At 37.6% G+C, this 12456-nt stretch overlaps 1 protein-coding gene across 3 annotated transcripts in view; it reads left to right on the top strand.

Moving 5' to 3' along the window:
- LOC142139068 (EF-hand calcium-binding domain-containing protein 4B-like) overlaps positions 1-12456 on the top strand; it is a 65319-nt gene that overhangs the window by 36290 nt on the left and 16573 nt on the right. For 2 of the 3 annotated variants that reach the window (XM_075196343.1, XM_075196341.1), the window contains 2 exons: positions 1113-1158; positions 2003-2094. In XM_075196343.1, the coding sequence (XP_075052444.1) occupies positions 1113-1158; positions 2003-2094 (138 nt within the window). The remainder of the gene's footprint in view (positions 1-1112; positions 1159-2002; positions 2095-12456) is intronic. The other variant, XM_075196344.1, reaches the window with a different exon arrangement.

Here is a 12456-nt window from a genome sequence, read left to right as displayed (position 1 = left end):
CTGGTCCTGCAATTCTGCATGCAGTCACACAGAGCATTTGTGGTGTATCAATGTAGGTGCAAGATTACCAAATAGGTGCATTTAATGTTATTCTGTTAGTGATTGAGACTAAGTTGATATAGTTACTTTACATAGTATTGGATTCAAAATGGACCATTACTAAGGTATAATGATGTTGGGCTTATGGTACCAAACTCAATTCCTTCTTTTGATTCTAAAATTATAGGTACATTCCAAGGCTCATTTCCTAATGGCAGAATATGCTGTTGTATAGTGAAATTCATTTTGTGCAAGTCTCCATATTTGTCTACTTAGTGCATAATAATTCCCATAGTGGATAAAGTAAAAATGTCATTTAACTTTCACTATCTGCTTTAGCTCACCCTTTTAATTAATTACAATTTTTACAGTTTTCTTCTCCAGCTCTGCTCATATATATCTTTAATAAATAATGAGTAAAGGCACATTGGGCCCTTCTTACTATGTCTCATATTTGTGTGCATGAAGGTCTTTGTTACTTTGAGATTCTTGTGCATTAGTATCCACTTTTCCATATGAAGTGCACCTGGATGGTATCCTATTAAAAGTATTTATGGTACCTTCAAGGATGTGTGAAAATACAGTCCTTTTGTAGTGGAAAAACATCTCTGTGGGCCCTTGGGAATGCCCTCCGAAATGTACATTCTTCACCCTTTAAAGCTCACTTTAATATCTCATCCTACAAGATGGAATTTCTTTACTAAATATGTACAATACGAGGTGCCTGAGTACACATAGCCCATATTCAGCAAGGAACAGCTCGGAACCCAAACTCATGTCATCACAAAATGCAAACGTTTGCACTTCCTGAAATGCCACCCTCTGAGGCCATAGCCCATGGTCTTTCAGTAGAAAGGGGTAGATTTGCAAAAAGAAGGTACCTAACATCAAAGAAGGGCATTTGAGGGCAGTTGAGCACTATTGGAAACAACCTATAGTCCCAGTTAACCCAGTCCTCAAAAATCCCCGTTCACAACTATTGGCTAACATACTTTTATTGATACCCGTCTATGATAGAAGGATTTATAAATCACCTTGAAGTTTTAAACTTTTGTAATGTTTGCTTTATGCAGGGAAACTACAGATAATGAAGAATCAGTGAACATTTCTACCGCACAGGTAATGACACTTTTATTTTGCATATTGTAATTTTGACCCACATTCTTAGTGTGTTTGTATCACAGCTGGACAGCTGCAGGGCTTGATGAGAGCCAGATTGTTTTAAATGTTCTAATTAGTCACAAGACTGTCAGTAAAGGAAACAATTATTTTTGCTACAGTATCTGTGAATAATAATTGTAATCAATGATAATATCTAGCCTATTTCTGGTCCTCAAAATTTACGCCTCATAACATGAGCCTTGGAGGAGGGGGTAATCGTACCCCCCCCCCAACTTCTGCACCACCTGCACCCACTATAGTGCAGCCCATGTGCAGATATTTTGCACATGGGCGGAACTAATGTGGGTGCAGGTGGTGTTGATAATGAAATGAGATTAATGTCCAAAAATTAGGGAATATAATTGTGCAAACATCTAAATAGAATTAGTGATGTATAGGACATATAACCCTCAATAGAATAGACTTGTGATATGGGAATAATATTACAGATTTCTACACACAAGAAGATTCCAGATGTGGGGGTGAGAAGCAGAAACAAATGTCCCACTTAAACTGTGTTATTTAGTTATTACTCCACCCTGAAGGGCTGAATTGAGAAGCTGCTGTTCAGTGCAATCCTACACATTGTATTTACCCGTTCAGTTTTCAACACTGTCATGACTATTTTGCACAGCTTAAAAGCAATATTAATGGGAACACAAGAATTTAAGCTATGATGTGTAGATTTTGTCATACGATCAATATTAACACAAATAATAGATCATTAAAAAGTGTATATGTTGTTTATTAACAATGATTGATTCACTAACTTCAAAATATTTATAATTGATGCTCAATACAGTTCTACCAGATTTTCTTTCAGGACCCCACTCAGAAAGAAAGACCTAACGGATGTGAGTCTGAACTGAGCCCTCCTCAGGAATCAGCAGAACTGTAAGTATAAGAAATGTTTTAACATCAATGAGTGTGAAAAATGGTTTAACCTTAGCATAATTTCATAGAACTAAAGTACCATAGAGATACCCTTTGATGACAAATACACTCAAAAAGCTTCATCAAAGAAGCTTCATGTCAGAGTGCTTTCTCTCAGACAAAGCCTTTGATGTCTGAATACAACATACTCTGCATTATAACACAATAGATCAGTTTTGAAGAATGCTTTGCCGATACTGCAAGCAAAATAGTGGGAAAAAATGCTTTTTATTTAATGAATTTTATGTTCCTGTTCTGTTGAATTCCATAATGTCATTGTAGGATAAGGAAGGTCAAAGGTAAACAGAGAACCTGCTCTGCAAGAGTATTACAGTAGGAAATAAAAATAATAATTATTCACAAGTCAAGCAGCTTTGGGGGTTTTAGGATGAGCAGGATATGAGTAATATACTGTAGCAGCAAGTTGCTTTTGAGAGGTAAGAACACGTGGGATGATGTAAGTGTGAAGCAGGCTTCTTAGACAATACTACATTGTAACAAATTGTGTGGTAAATTAAAGTACACATTTTATGTGAGGAATATAAAATAGAATTAAACTAGCAATGAACAAAGTTGTGCTGTAATTTTGTGCCAGTTGGAACAGAATGTATCCCAGTTTACAGTCTTTGCGTACCACTTTTGCTTAGCCATTCCATGCTGTAGGCTTGATTTAGAGTCAGACGCAAGTCCTTTTGTTCAGCGCAAAATGCACTTTTGGCCAAAGATCTGTCTCAGTTTACACTCCGACTGAGACGGATCTCCCCGTTGCACCTCTCTGTGCTTAGAGTGGTGGAACAGGGGAGGTAGTGGGCGAGCCTAGCAATGTAAAGGCGTGTTCACGAACTTTACATGCTATTTTGAGTTCAAAGCAACCGCAAACAGGCTTGTAGGAGACGTATATCTCTTGTGGGTGCTTCCAGGTGATGCAGGGGACCTGTATTAAAAGACAAAGTAAAAAATTATTATTTATTGCACTCCCTCCCAAACCAACCCTGCTGTTTGGGGGGGAAGGGATTTTTTAAAATTTTTCTTTACATTTTTCTTTTTTATTTAATTATCTGCTTAACAGGGTGTTGTGCATGATACACTTGCACGCCAGCCCATAAGGCAGATAAAGAGGCGTGTCTGTGCAATTTGCACAGTATTCTAAGTTGCACAGATTTAAAGATACTGTGTAAATTACGGGATGCTATTTACACTTACGTTTTCAGTGTAAATTGCGTCTCTAAATGAGGCCCTGTATTTGTTACCTGCACAGTTCACAGATTTTATAGTTTTCAAATAGATCTGTGACAACGGCAGTGTCAATTCATTCTGGTCTGTGTTGTGGTTGGGTAGAACAAAAATGTTAGGGGAACATCTGTCTGGAACCCAATATCAACTGAAAAAAATGAGTGAAATTCCATGGTTAGATGAATAATGAGGTGAATATTCCACAGAGCAGTTTTGAAAATTCCGCACTTTTCAATAAAAACATAGGTTGCTGTGAATGTTCCCTTGAAACTGAGCAATCTGGACAGAAAAAGAGTTAAAAGGTTAATCTAATGAGGAATCCGTCCTTGAGGACTCTATTGATAATGTGCTGCTTAGTGCAACCCGGCACGATGGGTTTGTCCTAACAAGTCCAATTTGTAACACTATTATTCTCAGGTTGTTCAGCCTGAAAGAAGCAGCAGTTGCAGACTTGTTACTCATATAGGAAAGGTGTGTATTGTTAGAACTTAGCTTGAATTTTCTGAAATTTTTCATAATTTCCTCTGAAATTATGTATTTGCACAAATTCTTGGACATATTAGCTACTTTGCATCTCATAGCTCTGCCTTCCTCTAATATCACACTGGATTCACATTTGTCATAATGTTTTATTTTAAAATTAGGTGATGTCTGTTGGTCAATAAACCTTTTTTATTAAATAAATGTAAGACTGGTAGGTGGCTTCAGGGTCCTGCAGCCCTCTGCTCTGTCTCTGGGTCATAGTATATCAGTCTGGGTGTAGCTCACGCTACCCTCCTGCCAGCTTACACAAACCTGCACACTGCACAGTGTTATTTCCACTTCCATGAAAGGGGTAGATGAAAAGATGTCCCTATGAATAAATATTTATTAAGTACTAAATATCCAGCTCTAGACCTGCTTTACTGTATTTGTTGCAGTAATCCAGTTTTTAAATCAGTTTTTCAACAGTTTAGCAGCAGAATGTGTACTTATTTTTTCCCTCAAGTTCTTCTCATATTGTGGGGACCCCTCCTTGGGGGGAGGAGCATTTTTCCTCAGCAGAGTGCAAGGCATTTATTTATTTACATATGTATATATTTATTAATTAAGCCACTGTTCCGTGTACCACTGTCTTGCAGAAGAGAAACAGCTTCTTCTCCCATTTCTGACTGCACAGTTGCACAAAACTACAATAATATCTTACAGCAAAATCATTCTTAAATCATTATATCAAATTATTACATAAATATATAACTGCCCTTCTTGGGGCAAATAATAAATGTTTAGAAAGGTATTATAATACATTAATAGTGTGAATCCCTGTATTAATAGCTGTAAAAATATCTTTATTTTTTCAGCCTCTGACACTAGTCATCGAAGATAATTAAATCTCTTACTATGGTGGCCATGATAAGACATACCTTTTATTAGGACATGGAATATTATTATTATTATCTTTAATTTATAAGGCGCCACAAAGGATCTGCAGCGCCGTACATTACATATACAGAAAATAGTGACCCATGACACAATATGATACAGAAAGAACAAAAAAGGAAGAACAAAAAACGCAAAAACACAAACAAAAACACATACATACAGTTAACATGGTAATGCAAATCAAATTATATCTGGGACAATGTGTGAAAGTGATGATAGAAATCATCGAGAAGTAGGCCGAAGCTTAAGAAAACAGGGCTAGGGAAGCAGGCCAAGAGGTACAGAGAGTGATGGAATAGTAGAAGGAGCACACAAGGAAAGAGGGCCCTGCTCCTGAGAGCTTACATCCTAAAGGAAAGGGGAGACACAAATAGGGTGGTACTAACTGGGGGAGAGAGCCGGGACAAGGGAGTTAGGAAGAGGACTGATAGACTTGAATAAAGAAATGAGTCTTAAGGGCACGCTTGAAGCCTTTGAGAGTAGATGCTAACCTGATGGAACGTGGAAGATCGTTCCACAGCTGGAGAGCAGCCCGGGCAAAGTCCTGGAAACGGGAGTGAGAAGAGGTGATCAGTGAAGTAGTGAGGTGGTAGTCACAGGCAGAGCGGAGCATCTCTGTAGCTTCTAATATCCTAATATTTCAGAGTAGGGTGTGTCATATGCCTTATATTCTTAAAATCTGGGCCAGGATTTATTCACTGGTCCTTAATACTAGAACCCAGTCCTCTTTCTAATTAAATAAAAAAATATAATACCAGTTTACAAAACCGTACCATTCTGATTTAGGGATACACTTACATTCATTGTAATATATCCTCACCTTATTTTGCTTCAACTATGGTAGGTAAAGGTGTCTGCTAAACCACAGTATATTTGAAGTGTGAAGATATTAATAATTTTACTACATTATTTTGAATGCAATTCAGCAACAAATAGAAATGATATTTTAACACATTAGGATCTTCTCTTCTTTCTCCTTTATAACTGTTGCTTTTTCGAAGCATGCACAATCCTAAGTGCACAGCACAGATAAGTACAGCACATTTTATTGCAGTGTGCACACAAGGAAACCGAGCCAGGGATATTCTGTGCTGCAGCTAGGGCGTATCTAGTACCGCCTAGGGCGTCTAGACGTGTCCCCAGTTCATATTTTGCCAAATAGTGCCCCAGGATCATATTTTGCCAAATAGTGACCCCAGATGATAGTATGCCACACAGTAGTATCCTCAATTAATATTATGCCAAATAAAAGTGCCCCAGATCATGTTTTGCCAAATAATGGCCCCAGATCATATTATGCTTCACAATAGTTCTTCCAGATCACATTATGCCACCCAGCTGTGCTTCCAATTCATATTATACAACACAGTAGTGCCCCCAGTTGATATTATGTCAAACAGATATACCCCCAGTTGATATTTTGCCACACAGCAGTGCCACCAATTTCATATATTAATAAAACATATGAAGATAGCTCTATTTTCCTATATACGACTCACCTCTGGAGTCTGCACACTGAGTTCCACAAAGGAACATGGGACAAGCTGCTGTGGCTGAGCATGCACAGTAGCTCTGTTCCGTCCATCTTTGTCAGCTTGAGAGAAGCAACTGTGCCACGGAAGTTCAGCTGTACATTAGGGGGTGCCTGGGCACACCCGGCACGCCCTGTGCACACGCCAATGGCGGACAGCAGTGTATTGTAGACAGATTGCTTTTACAGGATACAGAACTCCTTGGTAACTTAAAATATAGTACTTCACTGCTATCCACCTGTACAGCTATGCAGATCTCGACTTATATTATAATACTTATTCTTTAGTCAACTCATGTATATATTTACTCTCTCAAATGTCTGATGCTGAGAGAAGCACATGTAGATTTCCTACATTATCACTCTAGTAGTGAATATTAAAAATGTCTGACAGTTTAGGTTTTGCTTAAAATATGCAATATTGTATTCAACATTTTAAATAGAATTCAATTCTTGTTCAAAACATAAAACACATTTGATAATTAATATAAGGAGTAGCGATAGGCATATCACTGACAATCTTTACTCTAGCAAAAGTATGATTCAAAGTTGACACTTCCTCTTTTCATACAATATATTTCCAGTCAAACTTAAAACAATATAATAGTTAAATAAAAGGAAAATGCCCCCAACCTTGACAATAAGTCTGCTGACACCTATTCCTAAGATTTTTTTTTAATGTTTCCAACCAGCTCTGGAAAAAAAAATTGGAGCAATTGAAGAAATAAAACTTCCTCAGACTCTAATTTTAGGATCTGTGGGCAATGGAAATAGTAAGTAATAAAATCAAAGTACATTATTTATAAAACTTCTGCTAAGAATTAAAATAAAATTCAATTATAAAAATTTATAATAGCCATCTTAATTCATCGCCAACAATATATCAAACAAGTACAAATTAATAACAAGCACAAAACATTCTAAAAAGTCCCTTAATTACAATGCCCCAAGATATTCATCCTTAAAATGCATTGAAGGGAAAAGAAGTTTTAAAGAAGAATGTTTCTTGAAATAAAATTGTGTCCCAATAAAATTAAACAGTCACCTCCTGCTTCAAAGGCAAAATTGACACCATTGAACAAAAGATCTCTTTTCGCCAGTTCCAACATCCGACACCCACATTGTCCTTTACTCTCCTACCAACCTAAGTTCTTTCTGTCATATTTCTGAGCACTACGTCTTGTGCTTCTCTCTTCCTCTTTCCCCTTAACCTGTCCCTTAACCTATTGTTCCCTCATAATTCTTCCACTCTGTCCCTACAGTGCTTGTCTACAGCTAACTACTCTCACCACCCTGTCCTTTTCCACTTGCATTTTCCCTTTTGTCTTCAAACATGCAAAAATCTATCCTATCCTCAAGAAACCATCTCGTATCCCTAACTCTGTCTACAACTACCATCCGATTTCTTTCTTATTCTTTGATTCCAAACTACTTGAGTAGCTTGTGTACAACTGCTTGACACATTTGCCTCTCAATCCCTCCTCAGCCTTCTGCAACCGAGCTTCCAGTTTCTTCACCCCACTCAGACTAATCTCATTAATATGACCCATGATCTACTCACAGCTACGAGTCACGTTTTCTTGCTCATCCTCAATAACCATCAGTCCCTTAGGCTTCACAACACTGTTGTTCCTTGGTTCACCTACTATCTTTCAAAAAGCTCCTTCAGTGTCTCTAGTTCTGGCACATACTATCCTCCCCTTCTTCTATATGTTGGGGTCCTCCAAGATTCTATTTCCTCTGCTTTTGTCTCATTACACTTCTTCTCTTGGTGAACTAATATTTTCCTTTGACCTCCACTACCATCTCTATGTAGATAACTCCCATATTATCTACCCCTTCTCCCCTGACCTCTCTTCATTTCTTGTATTCTTTGTGCCTCCCTCACGATTGACAACATCATCCTTTCCCCATGCCAAATGCCTAGGTGCCATCGTTGTCTCTGCCTTCACTTTGACTTCACACAACCAGTATTCACACTGTCCACTGTCATGTCTCCTCCTCCTTCAAAATATTGCCCCTTTCACAATATGTATGTTACCAAAATCCATGAGCCATTCTTATTTCATTACTTACCGCTTTGATTACTGCAACCGCCTACTATCTGGCCTTCCCCTTTACTAGTTTATCATTGCTACAATCCATCCTACATGTTGTGATTGATCTTCCTCTTTCACTGTTTTACATCCACTACACAATTGTGAATTCCCTCACTGGCTCCCCATAGCCTGGAGACTCCAATTCTAACTACTCACCCACAACTTCAAAGCCCTCACCAACATCTCCACCTAATACATCTCTGGCCTTGTCACAAGATGCCCTTCCTTTTGTCCTCTTAGATCTATCTCTTGTCAGTGTTTTGCTTCCTCTCTGATTACCAATACTCACTCCAGCCTCCACTTCTCCTGTGAAGCTTCCCATTTAAGGAACTCACTTCCCCTTTCCCAGACTCTCCCCCAACTTTCAATCTTTCAAGTTCTCTCTCAAACCCCACCTCTTCATTTTACACTATCCTACCCTGACCTGATACTGTTCCCTTTGTGTACTACCAGCTACCATCCCAATCTCCACTTTGTCCCACTAGCTCATACTGTCTCCGCATTGCCCTCCCTCTAGATTGTAAGCTCCCACAAGCAGGCTCCTCTCCACTCTCTGTCTGACATTTGTACCTTCTTCATTCAATCTCTTATATACCTGTTCTGTTTTTAGTTTTGATATGATTTTATATATGCTTTGTTATACTGGCTGTTCACTGCAGCAGAGTTTTGTGGTGCCTTTCAAATAAATGATGATGATGACGGTTGTTTAGTAGATATAGATGCAGGATAGTTGAGATAGTTAACCCAGCTGGCAGCGTTTATAATTGTCCATCCTTGCTGACACAGGTGGCTTCCCAGTAAACTATATCGCTATCGAGCACTGGTCACTTCTTACATCACCTGATTCTCTCCCCTTTCTCAAAGGCCACTTGATGAATTGTAACTATCTATTTTACTTATTTAGTATATTTTTATAATATTTTTATCATTGAATTGTATCATTTTTATTTTTAGCAGGTGTTGCAAATAAAATGATTTGATGTTATAATTTTCAATTTCCATTACTCTGATGTTCCTAAATTATAATTAGCACATGAGGGTGTTTTATTGTTTCAATTGGCTGCGCAATATAAACAATATACTTAACACTGGTTAATTCCATCATATATCTACCAATATAAAAAGCCACAATTTGCCAAATGGGTTGCAAAAGTAATTAGTGTTAAATGTTGACCATTGAATTTGACAGCATTCAGCAGGGAGAGGAACAGACTAGAGCAGGGTTTCCCAAACCCAGTCCTCAGGGCTCCTCAACAGTGCAGGTTTTCCAGATCACATGTGACATAATTAGGACCACCTGTGGATTTGTTACAATGTGTCAGTCAGTAATGAATACACCTGTGCTCCAGCAAGGAGATATGAAAAACCTGCACTGTTAGGGAGCCCTGAGGAATGGGTTTGGGAAACCCTGGACTAGAGGATTCTATGGAACCTCTTCAAATTTCTACTGAATAAATGGTATCATATCCAGAGGTTGTTAGAGCCCCTTAGATGTATACAGATCCATTAAGAAACACTGATCTCTCACTCTGCTCATATTATATAGGTGGAACTGACGTTAGTTTTATAAATATGGCTTGGGATCCAAATAATTATTCTGAGATAATGGCATATATTACTCTGTTTACACTTTTGGTCGCCTTCAAGTTTACTGTCTTTATTAAACTGTCTATTTTAATTTTAAGCTTGGTTTCTCTATCCAGAAACCTATGCCATTGTTTTCTGAGTACCCCCTATTGTTAAAATATTTGAATCGGTATCAGCATCAAATGGGAGCTTTCTTTTCCGAACAAGTTAATAACATGTTGCTAGTTTTTGGGATGTAAAGGTGGTAATACTCCCCTTACTGGTGTATATGTTAATATTCAATACTGAATTTCCCTTGTAAAATTAATGTTTCAAGTGTTGTCTTTAAGGTTAAAAACACAAAATGTGGAAAACATTATCCACCATGCAGTGCCACCTTGTGGGCAAGACTAATAATACAACAGCCATGAAATTTGTACTTATTTGATGCTAATTTTTAAACAGCGAAATAACATGCTTACCTGCAAAAAGAATTTTCATTGCGCCATTGCACTTGCATAAATAAGCCTGCCTGTAAAACATCAACACCGACAGTCTTATCCAGATCTTTGATTAAGGCTCCTTTTTATTTAACAGGGATGCAAATACGCTATGGTTTCATAGCCTCTAAGTATCATCCATTTAATTTAATTAAAACTATAGGTGTCTAATCGCTCTACCTCAATTATGGCAGGTGGACCAGTATTTTGAATTGTTGGAAAAATAAGCATTTGGAATGGCAAAAAACAACAACTGTCAGTGGAAGATTGGATACACAAGGCCCCTACTCCTGATTCAAGTTTCATTGTCCAGGGAAGGCATTTATCTACCTGCATTCTGAGATCTGGGGGTAAATGTATGAAGCTACGATTTCTGCTGATTTGCAGCGACTTGCAGAAATTGCAGCCTCATACATTTACCCCCAGGTCTCCATGTGCCCTGGTTTTCGCAGGACAGTTCTGTTTGATGTTAATGTCTTCAACTAAAAATGCTTATTTTCCCACAATGTAGACCCCTGATGCATTTAGATTGCCATGATTAATTGTGATAGACATTATTACTTACTGCATTCAGTACCAAAAGGAAGCAAGGGATGACATTTATAAACTCAGAAATCTTAATGTCAAAAGGAACCGTTTCTGGGCAGGATAAAGAGGGCATTTGCCCTGGGCCTCCATTAAACAAGAGGGGCCATGATTTTTTACACGTTCCAATTTTTTATATTATTAGAACTACAATTATTTTTTATGTTTGCACACAATTACATTGCTTCAGATTTTGTTTGATTTTATATTTTATTTTGGTAAAATATTTTGTTTTATTTTTAACCAGCTGAATATTTGGGCCCTGACTTTTTTTTCTGACATTAACCCTTTTGGTCCTAACTTAAGTCCTACATGTCCCATGAGTGTCCTGTCTTTGCTCCAGAAACATTATCCTACAATTGTACTTACCATAGAGAAGGAAAAATAAAACACTTTTCTCTTAGGTGACATAAGTGGCAGCCACTAATGGTGGACGTATGCTCCCAAACCCACCATTATTGGAAATAGCGCCCAGTGGTCCAGGGGTAGACAAGATCTGAGTAATTAGCTCAATGTGATTTTTTTTTTAGTCTGACAAAATTACAAGTATAAACTCTTCACTTTTCTCAATTCTCACCTTTGGGTAATCCACAAAGGGATTGTCCCTTTTAGCACAATAATATTGTTACACATAAACTTTCCTGTTCCTGTAGCTGAAGTCAATATTTGAGACATCATTAAAGCAATTAAACCAAGAAGGCTGAGTAAGCCATTTTTCGTCTAGCAGCATTATATGCTTTAAAGATTGCTTTGATATTTGTAGTTACACAATTGTGTGAAAAAAACCCAGACCCCAACCAATCGAGTAGCTATGCCCCACCCTCCAATGCCACAGTTGTTTTAAAGCACTTTAAAGCAATTGTAATTAATTGTAGGCTTTGAAGAAGAGTTTCGCAGGGCGCGGCAGCAGTAAGATAATTGTTACGGTTTGTTTTACTTTGCCAGACAATAGATCTGTATTTATTTATTGTCTCAAATTGTAGGGTAAGCTTAGTCACAGGTTAAGATCCCAAAGACATATTCAGAAAATATTGTTTTGCTAAAAGCTTTTGTATGATGTAGTATACTGAATTATACTTTACTTAAACATTGGTCATTCTAAGAAATACGAGGGTCATTTATGGCAAGTGATGTGCACAAATTGCCCAGTTGAAAAATTGTACTTATTTATTTATCTCTATGGACAGTATACAACATGATGTACAAATTGACTTTATGCCTGTTCTTATAATATATTCAGTAAGACATCATCATCATCATTTATTTATATAGCGCCAGCAAATTTCATAGCGCTTTACAATTGGGAACAAACATTAATAACACAATACTGGGTAATACATACAGTCAGAGAGGTAAGAGGGCCCTGCTCACAAGCTTACAATCTATA

The sequence above is a fragment of the Mixophyes fleayi genome, chromosome 2 (genome assembly GCF_038048845.1).
Source record: "Mixophyes fleayi isolate aMixFle1 chromosome 2, aMixFle1.hap1, whole genome shotgun sequence".
Classification (NCBI taxonomy): Eukaryota; Metazoa; Chordata; class Amphibia; order Anura; family Limnodynastidae; genus Mixophyes; species Mixophyes fleayi.
Note: the sequence above shows the minus strand (reverse complement) of the source record. Positions and strands in the feature narration are given on the sequence as shown.